The sequence below is a fragment of the Salvelinus alpinus genome, chromosome 16 (assembly GCF_045679555.1).
Source record: "Salvelinus alpinus chromosome 16, SLU_Salpinus.1, whole genome shotgun sequence".
Taxonomy (NCBI): Eukaryota; Metazoa; Chordata; class Actinopteri; order Salmoniformes; family Salmonidae; genus Salvelinus; species Salvelinus alpinus.
This window is the reverse complement of record NC_092101.1, coordinates 41,467,176-41,492,387: the sequence shown is the minus strand read 5'-3', so window position 1 is coordinate 41,492,387 and position 25,212 is coordinate 41,467,176. Positions and strand designations below refer to the sequence as shown.

The window sequence follows — 25,212 nt, the reverse complement described above, 5'->3', positions numbered from 1 at the left end:
GTGCAGTCAGTGACTTGTGTTTTTGTGATTTCCAACAGACTTCTCTCAGAATGCTACAGTAAATGGCTGGAGGTAGCCATACGGAGCACTGCAACTCTCAGAGGCAGTTAAAAACATGCATGGAGAAACAATCCAAACTCCTCTATCATAAACAGTTTGAAGTATTTGTTCACTGTTTTGTAAATAGATTATTTTGAGCTATAAAGCACATGTTGTCATCATATTCTCCATCTCTCTCTCTCTCTCTCCATCCATCTCTTTCTCTCTCTCCCCATCTCTCTCTCTCCATCTCCCTCTCTCCGTCTCTCTCAATTCAATGGACTTTATTGGCATGGGAAACATATGTTAACATTGCCAAAGCAAGTGAGGCCTCTCTCTCTCTCTCTCTCTCTCTCTCTCTCTCTCTCTCTCTCTCTCTCTCTCTCTCTCTCTCTCTCTCTCTCTCTCTCTCTCTCTCTCCCAGGTAAGTTGACAGAGAACACATTGTCATTTACAGCAACGACCTGGGGAATAGTGACAGGGGAGAGGAGGGGTGATCAATGTGCCAATTAGAAGCTGGGGGTGATTAGAAGGCCATGATGGTATGAGGGCCAGATTGGGAATTTAGCCAGAACACCGGGGTTAACACCCCTACTCTTACAATAAGTGCCATGGGATCTTTAGTAACCACAGAGAGTCAGGACACACGTTTAAAGTCCCACCCGAAAGACGGCACCTATCACAGGGCAATGTCCCCAATCATTTTTTAGACCAGAGGAAATGTGCCTCCTACTGGCCCTCCACTGACATTGGTCGTTTCTTTTATGCCTTTTTGAAACAGTTTTATGGGAATTCAAAAATATAAACTACATGACCAAAAGTATGTGGACACCTGCTTGTTAAACATCTCATTCCAAAATCATGGTTATTATTATGGAGTTGGTCCCCCCCTTTGCTGCTATAACAGCCTCCACTTTGCTGGGAAGGCTTCCCACTAGATGTTGGAACATTGCTGGGGGGACTTTCTTCCATTCACCCACTAGAGCATTAGTGAGGTCGGGCACTGATGTTGGGCAATTAGGCCTGGTTCACAGTCGGCATGCCAATTCATCCCAAAGGTTTTCGATGGGGTTGAGGTCAGGGCTCTGTGCAGGCCAGTTAAGTTCTTCCACACCGATCTCGACAAACATTTTCTACATAGTCCTCACTTTGTGCGGACAGTGAGGCTACATCTCAGTGACCGTATGGCAGACAGTGAGGCTATATCTCAGTGACCCTATGGCAGACAGTGAAGCTATATCTCAGTGACCCTATGGCAGACAGTGAAGCTATATCTCAGTGAAAGTATGGCAGACAGTGAGGATACATTTCAGTGACCATATGGCAGACAGTGAAGCTATATCTCAGTGACCGTATGGCAGACAGTGAGGATACATCTCAGTGACCATATGGCAGACAGTGAAGCTATATCTCAGTGACTATATGGCAGATAGTGAAGCTACAGTATATGTCAGTGACTGTATGGCAGACAGTGAAGCTATATCTCAGTGACCGTATGGCAGACAGTGAAGCTATATCTCAGTGACCGTATGGCAGACAGTGAAGCTATATCTCAGTGACAGTATGGCAGACAGTGAAACTATATCTCAGTGACCGTATGGCAGACAGTGAAGCTATATCTCAGTGACAGTATGGCAGACAGTCTAGCTATAGCTCAGTGACCCTATGGCAGACAGTGAAGCTATATCTCAGTGACCGTATGGCAGACAGTGAAGCTATATCTCAGTGACCGTATGGCAGACAGTGAAGCTATATCTCAGTGACAGTATGGCAGACAGTGAAGCGATATCTCAGTGACCGTATGGCAGACAGTGAAGCTATATCTCAGTGACCGTATGGCAGACAGTGAAGCTATATCTCAGTGACCGTATGGCAGACAGTGAAGCTATATCTCAGTGACCGTATGGCAGACAGTGAAGCTATATCTCAGTGACCATATGGCAGACAGTGAAGCTATATCTCAGTGGCCGTATGGCAGACAGTGAAGCTATATCTCAGTGACCGTATGGCAGACAGTGAAGCTATATCTCAGTGACCATATGGCAGACAGTGAAGCTATATCTCAGTGACCGTATGGCATACATTGAGGCTTTTTAGGGCAACTGAGGCTGTGTCCTGATTCTCCAAACTTCTCTCAAAGTGTGCACTTGCACACTCTCCATCATTGGTGTAAGCTTTAACTGGAGGGAGTTTCCACAATTGTTAAATCCAAGATGGGGAGTGTGCAAGTGTACACTTTAAGAGAAGGGTGGATAATAGAGATGTAGACTTTCTCTCTTTTCATCAACCAGCTCATATGATCACACCACTTTCTGTCCTCGGCTGATCATAGGTCTGTAGACACACTCTGGTCCATTCCACATGTGTGTGTTTCAGCCTGGCAACTGAGGACCATGTGGCCAGTGGCCCCTATTGGCCTCCTCAGGCCCCTTGTTAAGTCAGAGGTGATTCATAGCTCCCATCCCCTCTACCCAATGCAGGTTAGAAAGTTAATAAGCAAGGTTTTATGTCTCTCTGACATACTGTATGTCATTACAACACTCCTGATTATTACTGTCAGTACAACCCTCCTGATTATTACTGTCATTACAACCCTCCTGATTATTACTGTCATTACAACCCTCCTGATTATTACTGTCATTACAACCCTCCTGATTATTACTGTCATTACAACCCTCCTGATTATTACTGTCATTACAACCCTCCTGATTATTACTGTCATTACAACCCTCCTGATTATTACTGTCATTGCAACACTCCTGATTATTACTGTCAGTACAACCCTCCTGATTATTACTGTCATTACAACCCTCCTGATTATTACTGTCAGTACAACCCTCCTGATTATTACTGTCATTGCAACACTCCTGATTATTACTGTCAGTACAACCCTCCTGATTATTACTGTCATTGCAACCCTCCTGATTATTACTGTCATTACAACCCTCCTGATTATTACTGTCATTGCAACACTCCTGATTATTACTGTCAGTACAACCCTCCTGATTATTACTGTCATTGCAACCCTCCTGATTATTACTGTCAGTACAACACTCCTGATTATTACTGTCATTACAACCCTCCTGATTATTACTGTCATTACAACCCTCCTGATTATTACTGTCAGTACAACCCTCCTGATTATTACTGTCATTACAACCCTCATGATTATTACTGTCAGTACAACACTCCTGATTATTACTGTCAGTACAACACTCCTGATTATTACTGTCATTACAACCCTCCTGATTATTACTGTCATTACAACCCTCCTGATTATTACTGTCAGTACAACACTCCTGATTATTACTGTCATTACAACCCTCCTGATTATTACTGTCAGTACAACCCTCCTGATTATTACTGTCAGTACAACACTCCTGATTATTACTGTCATTACAACCCTCCTGATTATTACTGTCATTACAACCCTCCTGATTATTACTGTCATTACAACCCTCCTGATTATTACTGTCAGTACAACCCTCCTGATTATTACTGTCATTACAACCCTCCTGATTATTACTGTCAGTACAACCCTCCTGATTATTACTGTCAGTACAACCCTCCTGATTATTACTGTCATTACAACCCTCCTGATTATTACTGTCAGTACAACACTCCTGATTATTACTGTCATTACAACCCTCCTGATTATTACTGTCATTACAACACTCCTGATTATTACTGTCAGTACAACCCTCCTGATTATTACTGTCATTACAACCCTCCTGATTATTACTTTCATTACAACCCTCCTGATTATTACTGTCATTACAACCCTCCTGATTATTACTGTCATTACAACCCTCCTGATTATTACTGTCATTACAACCCTCCTGATTATTACTGTCATTACAACCCTCCTGATTATTACTGTCATTACAACACTCCTGATTATTACTGTCATTACAACCCTCCTGATTATTACTGTCATTACAACCCTCCTGATTATTACTGTCAGTACAACACTCCTGATTATTACTGTCAGTACAACACTCCTGATTATTACTGTCAGTACAACACTCCTGATTATTACTGTCATTACAACCCTCCTGATTATTACTGTCATTACAACCCTCCTGATTATTACTGTCATTACAACCCTCCTGATTATTACTGTCATTACAACCCTCCTGATTATTACTGTCATTACAACCCTCCTGATTATTACTGTCATTACAACCCTCCTGATTATTACTGTCAGTACAACCCTCCTGATTATTACTGTCATTACAACCCTCCTGATTATTACTGTCAGTACAACCCTCCTGATTATTACTGTCAGTACAACCCTCCTGATTATTACTGTCATTACAACCCTCCTGATTATTACTGTCAGTACAACACTCCTGATTATTACTGTCATTACAACCCTCCTGATTATTACTGTCATTACAACACTCCTGATTATTACTGTCATTACAACCCTCCTGATTATTACTGTCATTACAACACTCCTGATTATTACTGTCAGTACAACCCTCCTGATTATTACTGTCATTACAACCCTCCTGATTATTACTTTCATTACAACCCTCCTGATTATTACTGTCATTACAACCCTCCTGATTATTACTGTCATTACAACCCTCCTGATTATTACTGTCATTACAACCCTCCTGATTATTACTGTCAGTACAACCCTCCTGATTATTACTGTCATTACAACCCTCCTGATTATTACTGTCATTACAACACTCCTGATTATTACTGTCATTACAACCCTCCTGATTATTACTGTCATTACAACCCTCCTGATTATTACTGTCATTACAACCCTCCTGATTATTACTGTCAGTACAACACTCCTGATTATTACTGTCAGTACAACCCTCCTGTTTATAAACACTACTATCGGTCAGTACGGCCCTCCTGTTTATAAACACTACTATCGGTCAGTACGGCCCTCCTGTTTATAAACACTACTATCGGTCAGTACGGCCCTCCTGTTTATAAACACTACTATCGGTCAGTACGGCCCTCCTGTTTATAAACACTACTATCGGTCACTACGGCCCTCCTGTTTATAAACACTACTATCGGTCAGTACGGCCCTCCTGTTTATAAACACTACTATCGGTCACTACGGCCCTCCTGTTTATAAACACTACTATAGGATTAAATGTCAGGAATTGTGAAAAACTGAGTTTAAATGTATTTGGCTAAGGTATATGTAAACTTCTGACTTCAACTGTACATACATACACAACCTACGCCCCTGGAGAGAGGAATGTGTGTGTTGTCTGGAGTGTTCTGTATGTATGTATCTGTGTGTGTGTGTGTCCAACACACAGCCAGCTGTAGGGTCCGCGGCCCCTCCTTCCCCTCTAGGGACCACTCAGGGCTCAGTGCAATGTACTTTCATTAACGTGGCCCTCAAAGTCACATTTCATGCATTGCTATATACATGAATGCCTTTCCATGGCCTCCTACAGAGAGCAGTGGGTATGGAGAGAGAGGTCATTCTTCATAAACAAGGTGTAGACTAACAGTGAAATGCTTACTTTCAGGTCCTTTCGAGCAATTCAGAGAGAAAGAAAATAGAGAAATAATAGAAAAGTAAAACATGGAATTAAAGTACTAATAAATACACAATGAGTAATGATAACTACCGAGTCGATGTGCAGGGGTATGAGGTAATTGAGGGAGATATGTACATATAACTAGGAATAAAGTGATTAGGGAACAGGATCAGTGGAGGCTGCTGAGGGGAGGACGGCTCATAATAATGGCTGGAAAGGAGCGAATGGAATGGCATCAAAAACGTTTTTTTGGCGCAACATTTGTGCATTAAGCCATTAATACCATAAATCCAGGGATGAGAGAAGGACAGGAGGACGATAAGACAATCTAGATACTGCCCAACACTTCTGAGGGGCCCCCGTGTTGAGGGTCAGCGTGGCAGATGTATTGTTACCTACCATTACCACCTGGGGGCGGCCCGCCAGGAAGTCCAGGATCCAGTTGCAGATGGAGGTGTTAAGTCCCAGGGTCCTTTGCTTAGTAATGAGATTGGAGAATACAATAGTGTTGAACGCTGAGCTGTAGTCAATGAACACTATTCTCACATAGGTTTTCCTCTTGTCCAGGTGGGAAAGGGCAGTGTGGAGTGCAATAGAGATTGTGTCATCTGTGGATCTATTGGGGCGGTATGTGAATTGGAGTGGGTGCTTCATTCTATAACTAGAGGACTCCTGATTTCTCCAGGAGTGATAAGTGTAATTTGTGTCGTCATCTGTTGTCTAGTACTGTGTTTTTGCTAGCTAGGTCCATCTACCTCAGGTGCTGCCTGTCTTCCCAGTAGCCTACTTGGTGTGTGAACTGCTGACTGATCATAACTTGCTGATGATTGTTGACACATCAACCAGGATCAAGGGGCAGAGTAATATGTGACTTGTTTTGGTAATCAGTGGCTGTATTGGAGTGGGAGTGGTTTCTCCTCTGCTAGGCAATCAGCAATTAGTATAGGGAGGTGTGCGCTTCACCTCTGCTAGGCAACTAGCAAATAGTGTTAGTACTTCAGCCTCCCCTGGTTTCTCAGTGGCAGCTGTAAGCGGTGGTCGTGTCATTGGCGGTCAAAACTAAGACCATCGCAGAAAGACTGTTCTGCCAAGTTGATCTGGGGAGTTGATCTGGGTAGTTGATCTGGGGAGTTGATCTGGGTAGTTGATCTGGGGAGTTGATCTGGGTAGTTGATCTGGGGAGTTGATCTGGGGAGTTGATCTGGGGAGTTGATCTGGGGAGTTGATCTGGGTAGTTGATCTGGGTAGTTGATCTGGGGAGTTGATCTGGGTAGTTGATCTGGGGAGTTGATCTGGGTAGTTGATCTGGGGAGTTGATCTGGGTAGTTGATCTGGGTAGTTGATCTGGGGAGTTGATCTGGGTAGTTGATCTGGGTAGTTGATCTGGGTAGTTGATCTGGGGAGTTGATCTGGGGAGTTGATCTGGGGAGTTGATCTGGGGAGTTGATCTGGGGAGTTGTTGGAGGAAGGAAAGAGAGGAAGGCTCCACTCTCTCACCTGAGTATCTTTACTAGTTATTCACAGATGGTCTCACTTTTCCCTTTTGTAGCTTTAGCAACTATGTGTATGTTTTCTATGCCTGTTTGCTCCTCTCCCTGTGGGATTTACAGACTTTCCCCACCCCTTGGCTGCAACCCTTCTAATTTAGTGTACCCTGCGCGCACAAACCATGTGGAATTCTGGATCTCTGGCAGCGTTTAGAACTGCTGATCTGCGGTCAATAATGCTGAGTTCATTTTGCTGTTTGTTAGAGCTACTCATCTTGTTGGCTGATGAAAAGTAAATGTGGACAGTTCTTCCAATATCTTCAATATGCGCCAGAAGATGCTAAATGTGTTTATGTTACTTAACGGTCAATTACCATGAGACCGTCAGTTATTTGCTTGACAATCACCTGGTGACACAATTTCATGACCGCTGCAGCCTTAAGCATTACAGCATTTATTAAAATAATTTGTAATACATTTTGTTATGAGAGATGGGGAGAGAGGGAGTGGGAGGGAGAGCGAGAAAGAGAGAGCGGTCTGGTGTTTTCCTTCCCTGTTGAAAAGGTTGACCTTGATGCCTATAGCCAATACTGCACAGAGCAGGAAGTGCTTTCTGAGGTGTGTAGTTGGACAGAAATCAGCTAGCTCTGCTCTGCACCCCTGGGTCACTGAGACTTCCTGTCATGTGACCACATAGAACACATGGAACACTCAAAATTCACACACTCAAAATAATATAGGCCTACATACTTCATAGAAGCCCAAGATGTATTGCTACAGTATATCTGTATTATACAAATAGACACAGACACACATGAAAACACACACATATATTAATATTTTTTCTTTTGGAGTTGTGTGTCTGTTCTGTTGAGTTATGGAATCTAGCAGAGCCAGGAATGTGTTCCATCACTGGGAGTCCCTGGCGAGGAGCTAGTTTAGTTCCCACAGGCTCTCTGAGTCTGTGTGGGCCAAGCATACTGCATCACTAACTGTTAGCTATCACTAGCTAACAGTGGAAAAAACGTTTAGGTAGCTAACATGATTCTTCGTACATGCACTACTAAAGTTAAAAATCATTAGAATAATGTGAACATGGGCGAGAGAGAGTTTCCTTCCACCATATTTTTTGCACCAGTCTCGGTGCTATTCCTTTCAAATCTAAGTTCACTGGTGTAGTGGAGGGTATACGCAGGTAGACGCCGGAACCCATGTGGGCATTGCATATACTCACTTCTTAATCCCCACTGATGCATATCAAAGTAGTGTAGTGTAGGTATACGATTTATCAATGATGTAGTACAATAGAGAAATCAGACATAAAGTAGTCTACACAATCGCTAAGCACGTGAAATATATTAATGTGCGCTACACCCCTAGTCTCAGCAGAATATCATCTGTCAGGCAGAAAGAGCACATAGCTCTCAGCTCACAGAAGAATGATATCGGTAGCGGGTAGTTTACGTAGGAAAGACGTTTCAACTGATGATATCTACCAGTAAATGCTAACTAAGGCAACAATGGGTATGCAAACCAGATGTTGAAAAAGTTAGGCTCGAAGTCTTGGTTGAAGTCTTGGTTGAAGTCTTGGTTGAATCTTTGCGATGTGCAATTCAGTCATCATGCGCTGTTTGAATGAACATTTCGAAAAGCTTTCCCCAAAAAACCTTCCCAATGAAATGTTGACTGCACTGTAGACCTACCTGACACAATGCTATAAAGATGATTTGTATCAATCACATGTACTCTGTAGGCCTATTGTACAGTAGCCTACAGAAACATCGCTAGCCAGGTCTCTTGTTCGATCAGCAATTGAATTAAAGGGCAACTACACCTGATTTTTTTTAAATATAGAACAGAATTTCTCAAACATGTTGTACCACCACGACATGGAAAGACATGAAGAGTTTTTAGACAGATTAAATCAGTTATGATGAATGTCATCATTTATTTAATAACTTCATAACTTACGGTGGTTAAGTGCACAGTGATGTGCTTCATGCAAATATCTGATAAATAGGGTATATTTGAATGCTGGAGACATGATGATCGGTGACTGTTGCCAATTATCAAAAGGATCTTATCCATACCTCATCATATATTTAGTTATGCTAATTTTAGAATATTTGCTTAAAAATCCATAAATCTAAAACTGAAACAAAATAATATAAATATGAAAATGAAATATATTTATACAACTCAATCTAAATAAAAACTATCAAATCAGGTCTGAAAACTAACAGAAACTAAGAATTTAAAAAACAAACAACAACGAATAGAAATAAAAACAAATATAAAAACACAAAACTATAATAACCTTGCTAAACACCCACAAACAGGCCCAGTGTTTTGCTGTGTATCACGCTGCAGAATGTTGGACTGTCCTGTTCATGTTGACCCACCAGTAAGACCAGGCAACTTCTGGAGAGGAGAGGGAAGTTTCCAAGGTTTTATATGACTTTAGTGCTCCTGAAAACCCCTCTGGCAACACATAGACATGAAGACACAGACATGAAGACACAGACATGAATACACAGACATGAACACACAGACATGAACACACAGACATGAACACACAGACATGAACACACAGACATGAACACACAGACATGAACACACAGACATGAACACATAAACATGGTGAAACGCCTGATCATTTGTGACCACAGCGGCAACCACAAAATATCTTGTGAAGGATTCCAACCCGGCAGTTGGAGTGAGTTTGTTGTACACACACACACACTTTGGCTCACACGTGTGCACACACACACACACACACACACACGCACACGCACACACACACACACACACACACACACACACACACACACACACACACACACACACACACACACACACACACACACAGATTACAGTCATTTATGAGAAGTGTTATTCAGAGATGGAAAAAGAATGGAGCTTCAGGGGGAGTTAAACCATAGAGATGTGGGAGAGTTGAAACCTTGTTTGAGGAGGGTCCAGATAACTGAACTCAAGGTTGTGGTAAAAGCCTTGGATGTCTTCTCAGTACGGTCAGATTGAGCTCTTAGAACTTTTAGAAATAATAACTCATCTTTTCAGCTGGTCATTCCATTAGTGGATGTGTTTATTGCCTAATCCTTTCATATAAATTGAATGATTACACATCATAACAGTTCTCTGTTGATCTGATTTGTCTCAGGATGTACACTGTACTTAGTAAAGGTTACTGGATAAACACCCACGTCTCATACTGTATAAATATGTTGTACTGTTCTGACCCCAAGGAATATCTTCATCTATTATTTTTATGGGACTTATACACTGAATGTACAAAGCATTAAGAACACCTTCCTACCATTGAGTCGTCATCCCCCTTCCCTCCCCTTTTGCCTTCAGAACAGCCTCAATTCGTCGGGGCATGGACTCTAGAAGGTGTCAAAAGCGTTCCACAGGGATGCTGGCCCATGTTGACTCCAATGCTTCCCACAGTTGTCCAGTTGGCTGGATGTCATTTGGGTGGTGGACCATTCTTGATACACAAGATAAACTGTTATTAAAGTGAGCATTAAAAACAGCTACCATGCCCCGCTCAAAGGCACTTAAGTCTTTTGTCTTGTCCATTCACCCTCTGAATGGCACACATACACACAATCCATGTCTCAATTGTCTCAAGGCTTCTTTAACCTGTGTCCTCCCCTTCATCTACACTGATTGAAGTGGATTTAACAAGTGCCATCAATAAGGAATCATAACTTTCACCTGAATTCACCTGGTCAGTCTATGTCATGGAAAGAGCAGGTGTTCCTAATGTTTTGTACACTCAGTGTATGTACTTTAATATATTTTTATAGACCACATTATGTTATTTATATAGTCTTGATCTAGAGTTGGATGTCCACTCACATAAATAATTCCAATGTAGTTACTGTGATTAATATATTTGAAATGTTTCTCTCTATTATCTCTACCTCTCCCTGTCTCTTTGTCTATCTTTGTTCTAATCATTGCCAAGAGAAGACTTGTCCTCCGTTTAATAGACCTAGTTTCGTATTGGTTTATGTAAAAAGCAAAAGCCATTAAAGACTGATGTCCACATCTAATTTTCCCTCTACCTTTCTCTTTCTCCCCCCTCTCACTCCCTCTCTTTCCCTCCCGTTAAATGCTCCCATTAAAATGTCCATATCTTATTCTCTCCCTCCCACCCCCTCACATCCCAGCTCTCTTCTTGCGTCTGGAGGCTCCTATGAACAACATCACCACGTCTCTGGGCCAGACAGCAGAGCTGCTGTGTCGTGTGTCCGGTAACCCCACTCCCACGGTGCGCTGGCTGAAGAACGACGCCCCCGTGGTCCAGGAGCCTCGCCGGATCTCCTACCGACCAACGCCCTACGGCTCCCGCCTCCGCATCCGTAACCTGGACACTACAGACACAGGCTACTTCCAGTGTGTGGCCACTAACAGCTACGGCACCGTCTCCACCACAGGAGTACTCTTCGTCAAGTTTGGTAAGACTAGTAGAACGAGGCTTTGAGACTGTTATGAAGTGTTTAGAAGTCCCCAATGAAGCAGCTATTAATGCCATCAATCAAACCAAGCAATTTCATGCATTTACAGTGATTGTCTAAAGCTGTCTGTCTGGTCTATCTAATCAACGCATGTTCAAAGTAGTTAGGAGAGAGGTCAGAGTTGACTGTCTGCTTTGATAGCATGAGCTTAGTGTAGATCTGCATGTGGTTGGGGCCAGAGCTAGGCCGCATGGCTCTAGCAGCTATGGAGAAGACGTCTGGTAACATGTGGTTGGGGCCAGAGCTAGGCCGCATGGCTCTAGCAGCTATGGAGAAGATGTCTGGTAACATGTGGTTGGGGCCAGAGCTAGGCCGCATGGCTCTAGCAGCTATGGAGAAGACGTCTGGTAACATGTGGTTGGGGCCGGAGCTAGGCCGCATGGCTCTAGCAGCTATGGAGAAGACGTCTGGTAACATGTGGTTGGGGCCGGAGCTAGGCCGCATGGCTCTAGCAGCTATGGAGAAGACGTCTGGTAACATGTGGTTGGGGCCGGAGCTAGGCCGCATGGCTCTAGCAGCTATGGAGAAGACGTCTGGTAACGTGTGGTTGGGGCCGGAGCTAGGCCGCATGGCTCTAGCAGCTATGGAGAAGACGTCTGGTAACGTGTGGTTGGGGCCGGAGCTAGGCCGCATGGCCCTAGCAGCTATGGAGAAGACGTCTGGTAACGTGTGGTTGGGGCCGGAGCTAGGCCGCATGGCTCTAGCAGCTATGGAGAAGACGTCTGGTAACGTGTGGTTGGGGCCGGAGCTAGGCCGCACGGCTCTAGCAGCTATGGAGAAGACGTCTGGTAACGTGTGGTTGGGGCCGGAGCTAGGCCGCACGGCTCTAGCAGCTATGGAGAAGACGTCTGGTAACGTGTGGTTGGGGCCAGAGCTAGGCCGCACGGCTCTAGCAGCTATGGAGAAGACGTCTGGTAACGTGTGGTTGGGGCCAGAGCTAGGCCGCACGGCTCTAGCAGCTATGGAGAAGACGTCTGGTAACGTGTGGTTGGGGCCAGAGCTAGGCCGCACGGCTCTAGCAGCTATGGAGAAGACGTCTGGTAACGTGTGGTTGGGGCCAGAGCTAGGCCGCACGGCTCTAGCAGCTATGGAGAAGACGTCTGGTAACGTGTGGTTGGGGCCAGAGCTAGGCCGCACGGCTCTAGCAGCTATGGAGAAGACGTCTGGTAACGTGTGGTTGGGGCCAGAGCTAGGCCGCACGGCTCTAGCAGCTATGGAGAAGACGTCTGGTAACGTGTGGTTGGGGCCAGAGCTAGGCCGCACGGCTCTAGCAGCTATGGAGAAGACGTCTGGTAACGTGTGGTTGGGGCCAGAGCTAGGCCGCACGGCTCTAGCAGCTATGGAGAAGACGTCTGGTAACATGTGGTTGGGGCCAGAGCTAGGCCGCATGGCTCTAGCAGCTATGGAGAAGACGTCTGTAACATGTGGTTGGGGCCAGAGCTAGGCCGCATGGCTCTAGCAGCTATGGAGAAGACGTCTGGTAACAATTGTTACCCCTGTTGTTTAAATCATCCCTGTCTTCTCTTCCAGATCCACTCCCTACACCAATGCCAGGAAGGCCCTATCCGTAAGTTAAAACAATTCTGTCCATCCATTTTTTTTACGAACCACAACCCAACACTGGCTCCTGTTACTAACAGATAGAGAGGGGAAGAAAGATACAAACCTCTGAAGACATGAATGAGATGATAGCTAATCCTTAAGGTGAAAGAACGGGGGGAAAGGTTGTGAAATAAAGTGATGAGTTAATAGTCGTGAAAGGAAAAGTGTTTCCATGATGGCTGGTCACATCAGTCACATACTATATGGACTTCAGAGCTTGTTATTTCACGTCAGTCACATACTATATGGACTTCTTATGGACTTCAGAGCTTGACAGAGGAAAGCTTGCGGATTTTTCTCTGAATCATTGACAGATCAGGTTCCCTTAGTGTGAACTCTTCTCAAACCTCAAAAGATGATGCTGCTTCAAGTAGATGTGTGATCTGGGTGTGACTCTTGTGTCAGATAGATTGAATGTAAATAGAGAGAGGTGGAGTAGAGACAGCTCAGGGTACAGTAGAGTGAGAACAGGCATCTTATCACCAGATCTCATCTGTACTGTACTGTACTGTACTGTATTCTACTTTACTGTACTGTACTGTACTGTACTGTACTGTACTGTATTCTACTGTACTATACTGGACTCTCCCTCCTCCTGCTCCTCCTCCTCTCCTCCTCTTTCTCATTCTCTTCTCTCCACTCCTCCTCCTGCTCCTCCTCCTCTCTCTCTCCTCCTCTTCTCTCTACTCCTACTCCTGCTCCTCCTCCTCCTCTCCTCCTCCTCTTTCTCATCCTGTTCTCTCCACTCCTCCTCCTGCTCCTCCTCTTCTCTCTGCTCCTCCTCCTCCTCCTCTCTCTCATCCTCTTATCTCTTCTCCTACTCCTGCTCCTCCTCCTCCTCTCCTCCTCCTGATCCTCTCTCCCTCCTCATCCTCCCTTTCCATGGTGTACTTTCCTCCTGGTTCACTAGTCTGTGTTATGACCCGCTGAACTATCTTTGTGTCCTCATTTCAACACGTTCTCCTGTGGACTGTCCTGTGATGTGGATATGGAGTGAGAGTGTATTTACTCGATGGTTTATTAACTGGCAAACATACATGTGTACATAGGTTCAATGTAGTTTGTTTTGTCAAGTAAATCGAATTGTCGATGTTTGCTTTAGAGCTCTCTGAAGTTGTATAGGAGAAATGTGCATGTTGTTTTTTATAGAGCTTCAATCTCTTTGGTTCCAAGGAAGGGGATTTTTCCTCAATGACAACATCAAGGCGGCAGGCCATATTCCACACACATACACAAACGTACAATGTCAAGGCAGCGAGCCATATTCCATGGAAAAGGCAGGATATATTGGAACATCAAACAGGTTGGCATGATGGGGAAATTCACACAGCCACAACCACAGACTTTTCCCCCACTTCTACACACACACACACACACACACACACACACACACACACACACACACACACACACACACACACACACACACACACACACACACACACACACACACAGAGAGACACACACACAGAGAGACACACACACAGAGAGACACACACACAGAGAGACACACACACAGAGAGACACACACACAGAGAGACACACGCATACACACTTACAGTACATGGTCTCACACAACTAAACTCAGCAAAAAAAGAAACGTCCCTTTTTCAGGACCCTGGCTTTCAAAGTTAATTTGTAAAAATCCAAATAACTTCACAGATCTTCATTGAAAAGGGTTTAAACACTGTGTCCCATGCTTGGTCAATGAACCATAGACAATTAATGAACATGCACCTGTGGAATGGTCGTTAAGAAACTAACAGCTTACAGACGGTATGCAATTAAGGTTACAGTTATGAAAACTTAGGACACTAAATAGGCCTTTCCACTGACTCTGGAAAAAAAAAGAAAAGAAGATGCCCAGGGTCCCTGCACATCTGCGTGAACGTGCCTTAGGCATGCTGCAAGGAGGCAGGAGGACTGCAGATGTGGCCATGGCAATAAATTGCAATGTCCGTACTGTGAGACGCCTAAGACAGCGCAACAGGGAGACAGGACGGACAGCTGATTGTCCTCGCAGTAGCAGACCACATGTACCAACACCTGCACAGGATCGGTACATCCGAACATCACACCTGCGGGACAGGTACAGGATGGCAACAACAACTGCCAGAGTTACACTAGGAACGCACAATTCCCCCATCAGTGCTCAGACTGTCCGCAATAGGCCGAGAGAGGCTGGACTGAGGGCTTGTAGGCCTGTTGTAAGGCAGGTCCTCACCAGACATCACCGGCAACAACGTCGTCTATGGGCACAAACCCACCGTTGCTGGACCAGACAGGACTGGCAAAGAGTGCTCTTCACTGACGAGTCGTGGTTTTGTCTCACCAGGGTGATGGTCGGATTCGCGTTTATCGTCGAAGGAATGAGCGTTACCCCGAGGCCTGTACTCTGGAGCGGGATCAAATTTGGAGGTGGAGGGTCCGTCATGGTCTGGGGAGGTGTGTCACAGCATCATCGGACTGAGCTTGTTTTCATTGCAGGCAATCTCAACGCTGTGCATTACAGGGAAGACATTCTCCTCCCTCATGTGGTACCCTTCCTGCAGGCTCATCCTGACATGACCCTCCAGAATTGACAATGCCACCAGCCAAACTGCTCGTTCTGTGCATGATTTCCTGCAAGACAGGAATGTCAGTGTTCTGCCATGGCCATCGAAGAGCCCGGATCTCAATCCCATTGAGCACGTCTGGGACCTGTTGGATCGGAGGGTGACGGCTAGGGCCATTCCCCCCAGAAATGTCCGGGAACTTGCAGGTGCCTTGGTGGAAGAGTGGGGTAACATCTCACAGCAAGAACTGGCAAATCTGGTGCAGTCCATGAGGAGGAGATGCACTGCAGTACTTAATGCAGCTGGTGGCCACACCAGATACTGACTGTTACTTTTGATTTTGACACCCCCCCCCCCCCCGTTGTTCAGGGACACATTATTCAATTTCTGTTAGTCACATGCCTGTGGAACTTCAGTTTATGTCTCAGTTGTTGAATCTTATGTTCGTACAAATATTTACACAGTTACACGCAGTTGACAGTGAGAGGACGTCTCTTTTTTTGCTGAGTTTATTTCTGCCATACAATTTGTTTTTATTTACGTGATGCTGAAATATCCTGATCAACTTTCTTCCCATATTGTGCTGTCTTTCTCTAGACGACCTCTCAGGAGTGATGTGAAGTGTATTTTCTCCCTCACAGCCCCTCTCTGATACTCAGCCAACTCTCCCCTCTGGCCACGCACCAGAGCATGTTAATGTTGATTGAAGTCCACAGCACCAAGACCTGCCTCTGTGCATAGGCTACAATCAGCTGGTCGACCCAGGCGGCATTGCAGGATAAAGCTGGGCTCATTTGGTTTAAACACAGTCATTATGGCCTTTCATTAAATCACACAGCACAGGGCCTCTTTTGACTGGGGCCAGGGGCCGGGGATGAGCCCTGTTGGTTGTCATTAGTGTCATTGTCGGCTGATTAGTTGTCAGAGGGGCGGCAGGGCAGACCTACATTAGGGAGATGGGGTCAGCTAATGGTGGCATGTGGCATGTGACGGCCTCTGAAGTTGTTTTGGTATTTTCTATTGATGTGTCAAAATGTCAGTCATGGTTGTGGAAGTGGACTGGGTAGAGAAGCACCTGGTTTAGTTGGAGTAAGACTGACTGAGGCTCCTAGTTGTTGCGTTTGTGGTCAGGGAAAAGATGTACAGTTTTCCCAAAGGGTTTGTGGTTTGGTTTTCTCCCTGTAGGTTTTTAGTGGTCACTGATGGGGGTTCTTGGTCTTTGCCCAGTGGTTTTTCTGTATGCATATGCTGGTCTGGTGGGGTTTAGATGATGGACACTAATGTATGTAATATTTATGCCCTGGCCTGGATATGTCAAGTAGGCCAGCCACAGACAGACCCAGAGCCCACAGCACTTCAGCCCACAGCCCAGAGGCCAGCCGTCCCTGTGTACATTACGCTGTGGCTTTGATCAGACCAGACCTGACATCAGCTCAGCCACAGCTGGACATGTCATGGAGAGAAGGAGGGGTGTGTGATAGAGGAAGTGAGGGGTGAGACAGTTAGAGGAAGTGAGGGGTGAGAGTGAGCTAAAGAATCAGAGATACAAACAGATGGAGAGAAAGTCAGGAAAGAGAGAGGCGATGAGGAATAGAGGAGAGACAGACAGGGACTGGAACATTTTAGTCCTGCTGTCAATGTTATGGTAATTAGATGGGCGAACATCCAAACATGGAACCCTGAGGGTCAACACTGTGCTGTTGGATGGCTTAGGACAGGGCTTCTCAAACTTTTGGGGGCTGGGGACCCCTTCATAATCAGAACAGAACTTGAGTGACATACAAGGAGTTTTACTATGATTTTGGCAGTCCAGACAAACTAAGTCTTGGGCCCTAGGATGGAAAACTTTTAGCAACATTTTCGGAGCGAAGATGTTGCAGTTTTCAAGCTAATTTCCTGCAATTCTACATATTTTGCCATGAGGCAGTGAGAAAACATTTCAGTTCTAAACTTTAAATTACAGAGCATTTATGTTAAAAATTAAAAAAAATTGAGGGGAATACAAGAAGTATTGAGTTAAAAAAATTATAATTGGTGGAGTACTGTGGATACCAATATCCCCGTGAGCCTCCCAGGCCCATGTTGCCCTGGCTTAAGAACATTCATTGTTTTTTAAAGGAGCTATATGTAATATTTTTGCATTTCAGAAAATGTCCATAATATACCTACAGTAACAGTGGAATGATAGTGTTTCATAATACCCCCCCCAGATTTTGGGCCCACACAAAATTGCATTCTAATGGTGCAGCCTTCTTATTGGTCACCAAAAAATGGACCGTCTCTTGTTGTCACATTGACTGGGGGCAGCAAATCTCTTGTTGTCAAATCGACTGGGGCCAGCAAATCTCTTGTTGTCAAATCGACTGGGGCCAGCAAATCTCTTGTTGTCACATTGACTGGGGCCAGCAAATCTCTTGTTGTCAAATTGACTGGGGCCAGCAAATCTCTTGTTGTCACATTGACTGGGGCCAGCAAATCTCTTGTTGTCACATTGACTGGGGCCAGCAAAACTCTTGTTGTCACATTGACTGGGGCCAGCAAATCTCTTGTTGTCACATTGACTGGGGCCAGCAAATCTCTTGTTGTCACATTGACTGGGGCCAGCAAATCTCTTGTTGTCACATTGACTGGGGCCAGCAAATCTCTTGTTGTCACATTGACTGGGGCCAGCAAATCTCTTGTTGTCACATTGACTGGGGCCAGCAAATCTCTTGTTGTCAAATTGACTGGGGCCAGCAAATCTCTTGTTGTCACATTGAATGGGGCCAGCAAATCTCTTGTTGTCACATTGACTGGGGGCAGCAAATCTCTTGTTGTCACATTGACTGGGGCCAGCAAATCTCTTGTTGTCACATTGACTGGGGCCAGCAAATCTCTTGTTGTCACATTGACTGGGGCCAGCAAATCTCTTGTTGTCACATTGACTGGGGCCAGCAAATCTCTTGTTGTCACATTGACTGGGGCCAGCAAATCTCTTGTTGTCACATTGACTGGGGCCAGCAAATCTCTTGTTGTCAAATTGACTGGGGGCAGCAAATCTCTTGTTGTCAAATTGACTGGGGCCAGCAAATATCTTGTTGTCACATTGACTGGGGCCAGCAAATCTCTTGTTGTCACATTGACTGGGGCCAGCAAATCTCTTGTTGTCACATTGACTGGGGCCAGCAAATCTCTTGTTGTCACATTGACTGGGGCCAGCAAATCTCTTGTTGTCACATTGACTGGGGCCAGCAAATCTCTTGTTGTCACATTGACTGGGGCCAGCAAATCTCTTGTTGTCACATTGACTGGGGCCAGCAAATCTCTTGTTGTCACATTGACTGGGGCCAGCAAATCTCTTGTTGTCACATTGACTGGGGCCAGCAAATCTCTTGTTGTCACATTGACTGGGGCCAGCAAATCTCTTGTTGTCACATTGACTGGGGCCAGCAAATCTCTTGTTGTCACATTGACTGGGGCCAGCAAATCTCTTGTTGTCACATTGACTGGGGCCAGCAAATCTCTTGTTGTCACATTGACTGGGGCCAGCAAATCTCTTGTTGTCACATTGACTGGGGCCAGCAAATCTCATTATAATTTTGTGTGTGCCCAATAAAAATAAAAATAAATATTGTGAAACACCATCATTCCACTATTACTGTAGATATATTACGGACAATGTCTGAAATTACAATGCTAAAATATTACATATAGCTCCTTTAATATTATTACATTGCATTGTATTGTATTGTACCCTCTAAACTTATTCTACGGATCCCTTGGCCAAAATTAGTTTAATCTGTTGTTAGTAATATTCATAACACATGTTTTATGTAACATTTTGTATATATTTTGAGATCTGGCCGCGGACCCCCTGCAGTACCTCGGACCCCACTTTGAGAACCCCTGGTCAATTAGCCACGCCTGTACAGGTCCATGTATCAGGGGGACAGTAAAAACACGCTGAACTCCTTCCTCCTTCCTGTCCATGTCCCGTTTGCACCTCATCTGCTCTGTGAGCCCTGCCTGCCTGCCTGCCTGTCTACCTGTACCATGTAACATGGCGTTAGAGCTGTTCATTCACAGCTTTTAATAACTGCTTCATGTTTTCTCTGCTTATTCTTTTACGTGAGTTCCTTTACAGGGACCACCTGGAATCTGCGGTAACACAATCCTTGGGATGAGGTATAGGAAGGGGGAGGACAATGACGCCCGTTGGCAGCAACTGGTTGTCAGTCATGTTGGCGGCCACGGGCGCCTGGCCTCACACCTCTCTCCTCCTCTGCCCTCCCTCCCTCGTTCCCTCCCTCCCTAGCTCCCTTTCTCTTCAGAGATGTTTTCACAGGCCAGAACAAACACACGAGGGGGAAAAATGTCTCTGTGTCCAAAGTTAGCTCCTTCTGGAGCAGCGAGCAGCCTCCTTACACCAACCAGCCTCCTCCTTCAGGAAAAGAGAGCAGGAGAGAGAGAGGGGAGGGGGAAAAACAGAAGAAAAAAACACTGTTAGTGGGGAATGTAAGATGGTGAGTGTCATTAACACTTGGTTGTGTATGCTCTTTGATCATGGCCTTGGGTCGCAGTATTCACCTCAGATTAGGACTGAGAGATCCAAGATCTAACTCTAAACAGACAGAGATCGTACACTTCAAATCAAATGTTATTTGACACATACACATGTTTAGCAGATGTTATTGCGGGTGTAGCGAAATGCTTGTAGAATACTTAATACTTAATAGAAGGTTGTCTGGTCTCCACAAGTAAGGCTGAAAGAGTGGAGACTAGAACCCAAAGAACATTGGATAGAGAGAGGGAGGGGTGGGAGACATGGAGAGAGAACAAGAGAAAGAGTATGTTCATTCTTTCATTCTGTCTTCCTGATGTTTAGGACATGCTGTAAATATAACCACAAAGGCCTCAGAGAACAAGCCTCATTCATGAACTTGACCCAAATGAATAATGTGTGAAACTGTAGCCATAGTTTTTACCTTATCAACAAAGCATCAGTTAAATGTAAAGCGACCAGATTTCTGGTCTGATATTTTCCTATTAAGATACAGGGTGATGTATACAGCCTTGAATTGGTTGGTGTATATGAAGATATGAAACGTGGTGAGCAGCCTTTCTACAAGCATCTATCTCCTGTACAGACCAAAAGCCCGGCGTCTAAGCCTGTGTTTATAGTACAGTGTTGTCTGCTGTTAAAAAAAAGATTAATACCACTGTCAGACCTGTTTAACTTTCCCAAAGCTTTTTCCCTCTCAACTAGAGCAGGACTTTTCTCTCAGCGCTGAAAAAAGCAATTACAAAAATATGAGTGCTTTTTCTCCCACTCTTCCCTTCCATCCCTTCACCAACCCCACCCGCCTCTTATGGCAGGGTAAGAGGGAGAGGGGTTTTAACGAAGACCAGATCCCCTTCTCTCCTATCTCTCTCTCCTCTCTCTGTCTATATCGTTCTCTCCCTCTCTCACTCCCATGTCTCTCTTTTCATCTCCTTGCTGATATCTGTCTGTCTTATTCTGCTTCCCCAACCTCCAATTTGGCGATCCTACTCCTCTCTCTCTTTCTCTCTCTCACTCTCTCGCTTTCTCTTTCTCTCAATTCAATTAAATTCAAAGGGCTTTATTGGCATGGGAAACATATGTTTACATTGCCAAAGCAAGTGAAATAGATAAACAAAAGTGAAATAAACAACAAAAGAATGAACAGTAAATATTACACTCACAAAAGTTCCAAAGGAATAGAAACATTTCAAATGTCATTATGTCTATATACAGTTTTGTAATGATGTGCAAATAATTAAAGTACAAAAGGGAAAATAAATAAACATAAATATAGGATGTATTTACAATGGTGATTGTTCTTCACTGGTTGCCCTTTTCTTGTGGCAACAGGTCACAAATCTTGCTGCTGTGATGGCACACTGTGGTATTTCACCCAATAGATATGGGAGTTTATCAAAATTGGATTTGTTTTCAAATTCTTTGTGGGTCTTAGTAATCTGAGGGAAATGTGTCTCTAATATGGTCATACATTTGGCAGGAGGTTAGGAAGTGCAGCTCAGTTTCCACCTGATTTTGTGGGCAGTGTGCACATAGCCTGTCTTCTCTTGAGAGCCAGGTCTGCCTACGGTGGCCTCTCAATAGCAAGGCTATGCTCACTGAGTCTGTACATAGTGAAATATTTCCTTAATTTTGGGTCAGTCACAGTGGTCAGGTATCCTGCCACTGTGTACTCTCTGTTTAGGGCCAAATATAGCATTCTAGTTTTCTCAGTTGTTTAGTTAATTCTTTCCAATGTGTCAAGTAATTATCTTTTTGTTTTCTCATGATTTGGTTGGGTCTAATTGTGTTGCTGTCCTGGGGCTCTGTGGGGTGTGTTTGGGAACAAAGACCCAGGACCAGCTTGCTTAGGGGACTCTTCTCCAGGTTCATGTTTCTGTAGGTGATGGCTTTGTTATGGAAGGTTTGGGAATCGCTTCCTTTTAGGTGGTTGTAGAATTTAACGGCTCTTTTCTGGATTTTGTTAATTAGCGGGTATCAGCCTAATTCTGCTCTGCATGCATTATTTGGTGTTTTACATTTTACACTGAGGATATTTTTTCATAATTCTGCATGCAGAGTCTCAATTAGGTGTTTGTCCCATTTTTGTATTCTTGGTTGGTGAGCGGGTCTATAACTGATTCAAGTATTGTTAGTCAGAACCTAATTGGTATGTCAAATTTGATGTTCCTTTTGATGGCGTAGAAGGCCCTTCTTGCCTCTCAGATCGTTCACAGCTTTGTGGATGTTACCTGTGGCGCTGATGTTTAGGCCGAGGAATGTATTGTTTTTTGTGAATTCTAGGGCAACGGTGTCAAGATGGAATTTGTACATTTGTATTCCTGGCAACTGGACCTTTTTGAAACACCATTATTTTAGTCTTACTGAGATTTACTGTCAGGGCCCAGGTCTGACAGAATCTGTGCAAAATATCTAGGTGCTGCTGTAGGCCCTCCTTGGTTGGGGACAAAAGCACCAGATCATCAGCAAACATTAGACATTTGACTTCAAATTCTAGTAGGGTGAGGCCAGGTGCTGCAGAATGATCTAGTGCCCTCACCAATTGGTTGATGTATAAGTTGAAGAGGGTGGGGCTCAAGCTGCATCCCTGTCTCACCCCACGAATCTGGGGAAAGAAATGGGTGTGTTTTTTTGCCAATTTTAACCACACACTTGTTTGTGTACATGGATTTGATAATGTTGTATGTTTTTCCCCCAACATTGCTTTCCATCAATTTGTATAGCAGACCCTCATTCTAAATTGAGTTAAAAGCTTTTTGGAAATCAACAAAGCATGAGAAGACTTTGGCATCATTTTTGGTTTGTTTGTTTGTCAATTAGGGTGTGCAGGGTGAATATGTGGTCTGTCGTACAGTAATTTGGTAAAAAGCCAATTTAACATTTGCTCAGTACATTGTTACGCTGCACAGCTTTTTTCATGTCTAAAACCGGACTCGATCGGGTTCAAATCCGGGCTCTGGCTGGGCCACTCAAGGACCATCAGAGACTTCTCCCGAAGCCACTCCTGCGTTGTCTTCACTGTGTGCTTAGGGTCGTTGTCCTGTTGGAAGGTGAACCTTCACCCCAGTCTGAGGTCCAGAGCGCTCTGGCACAGGTTTTCATCAAGGATCTCTCTGTACTTTGCTCCATTCATCTTTCCCTCGATCCTGACTTCTCCCAGTCCCTGCCACTGAAAAACATCCCCACAGCATGATGCTGCCACCACCATGCTTCACCGTAATGATGGTATTGGCCAGGTGATGAGAGGCGCCTGGTTTCCTACAGACGTGACGCTTGGCATTCAGGCCAAAGTGTTCAATCTTGGTTTCATCAGACCAGCGAATCTTGTTTCTCATGGTCTGAGAGTCTTTAGATGCCTTTTGGCAAACTCCAAGGGGGCTGTCATGTGCCTTTTACTGAGGAGTGGCTTCCGTCTGGCCACTCTACCATAAAGGCCTGATTGGTGGAGTGCTGCAGAGCTGGTTGCCCTTCTGGAAGATTCTCCCATCTCCACAGAGGAACTCTGGAGCTCTGTCAGAGTGACCATCGGGTTCTTGGTCACCTCCCTGACCAAGGCCGTTCTCCCGCGATTGCTCAGATTGGCCAGGCGGCCAGCTCTAGGAAGCGTCTTAGTGGTTCCAAACTTCATGTGTTCTTATGGAGATTCAATGCTGCAGACATTTTTCTCGACACAATCCTGTCTCAGAGCTCTACGGACAATTCCTTCGACCTTATGGCTTGTTTTTTGCTCTAACATGCTCTGTCAACTGTGGGACCTTATGTAGACAGGTGTGTGCCTTTCCAAATCATGTCCAATGAATTGAATTTACCACAGGTGGACTCCAATCAAGTTGAATACTTTCCGAATGCACTGTAATTGGAGGATCCAGTGGGTTCTGGTAGTCTTTAATAGTTGATTCTAAGATTTGTATTTGATCATGTATATGTTTTTACTGTTTGTTCTTTGTTATAGAGCCACACGGATTGGAGCAGTGGTTTATCCATACAGCTCCGTTTTGAATAGATAACTCTTCGTGTTGTTGTTTGTTTAGTGTGTTCCAATTTTCCCAGAAGTGGTTAGATTCTATAGATTCTTCGATCACATTTCGCTGATTTCAGAAGTGCTGTTCTTATTGTATTTCTATATTGTTTTAGTGTTTCACCATAGTGAAGGCTCAGGTTTTCCGGGTCTGTATGTTTTTGGTTGGATAGGTTTCTCAATTTCTTTCTTAGGTTTTTGCATTCTTCATCAAACCATTTGTCATTGTTGTTCATTTTCTTAGGTTGTCTGCTTGAACATTTTAGATTTAATAGGGAAGATGAGAGGTCAAATATACGGTTTAGATTTTCTACTGGAAAGTTTACACCTTCACTATTACAGTGGAACATTTTGTCCAGGAAGTTATCTAGAGGTGCACGAGTTGTACCCCATTTTTGTTGGTTGTGTCTAGGGAGGCATATTTGGGAGGGAATGCTGTCACCTCCAGGTAGGTGTTTCTCCCCCTGTGTGCTAAGAGTCTCAGGATCATGTCCTGTTCTGGCATTTAGGTCGCCACAGACTAGTACATGTCCCCGGGCCTGAACATGGTTGATCTCTCCCTCTAGGATGGAGAAGCTGTCAAAGTTAAAGTATGGGGATTCAATTGGGGGATATAGAGCACACATGAGGACATTTTTCTTATTTATTTTTAGCCAGATGTAAAATGTTCCTGTTTTGACTAATTTAATAGTTTGTTAGGTCTGCTCTATACCAAATTAGTATACCCACTGAGTCTCTTCCCTGTTTCACACCTGGTAGTTTGGTGGATGGGACTACCAGCTCTCTGTAACCTAGAGGGCAACCAGTGGGTCCGTCTCCTCTATACCATGTTCCTTGTAGGATGACAACGTCTGTATTTCCAATTTCTTTGATGAAGTCTGGGTTCCTGCTCTTTAGGC

The 25,212-nt window shown here is 44.5% G+C and overlaps 1 protein-coding gene across 1 annotated transcript in view; it reads left to right on the top strand.

Annotated features, from left to right (window-relative positions):
- The window catches only part of ror1 (receptor tyrosine kinase-like orphan receptor 1), a 246,609-nt gene that overhangs the window by 182,187 nt on the left and 39,210 nt on the right, over positions 1-25,212 (top strand). Inside the window, exons 3-4 of the mRNA XM_071346251.1 lie at positions 11,251-11,538; positions 13,129-13,165. Coding sequence (XP_071202352.1) covers positions 11,251-11,538; positions 13,129-13,165 — 325 coding nt within the window. The remainder of the gene's footprint in view (positions 1-11,250; positions 11,539-13,128; positions 13,166-25,212) is intronic.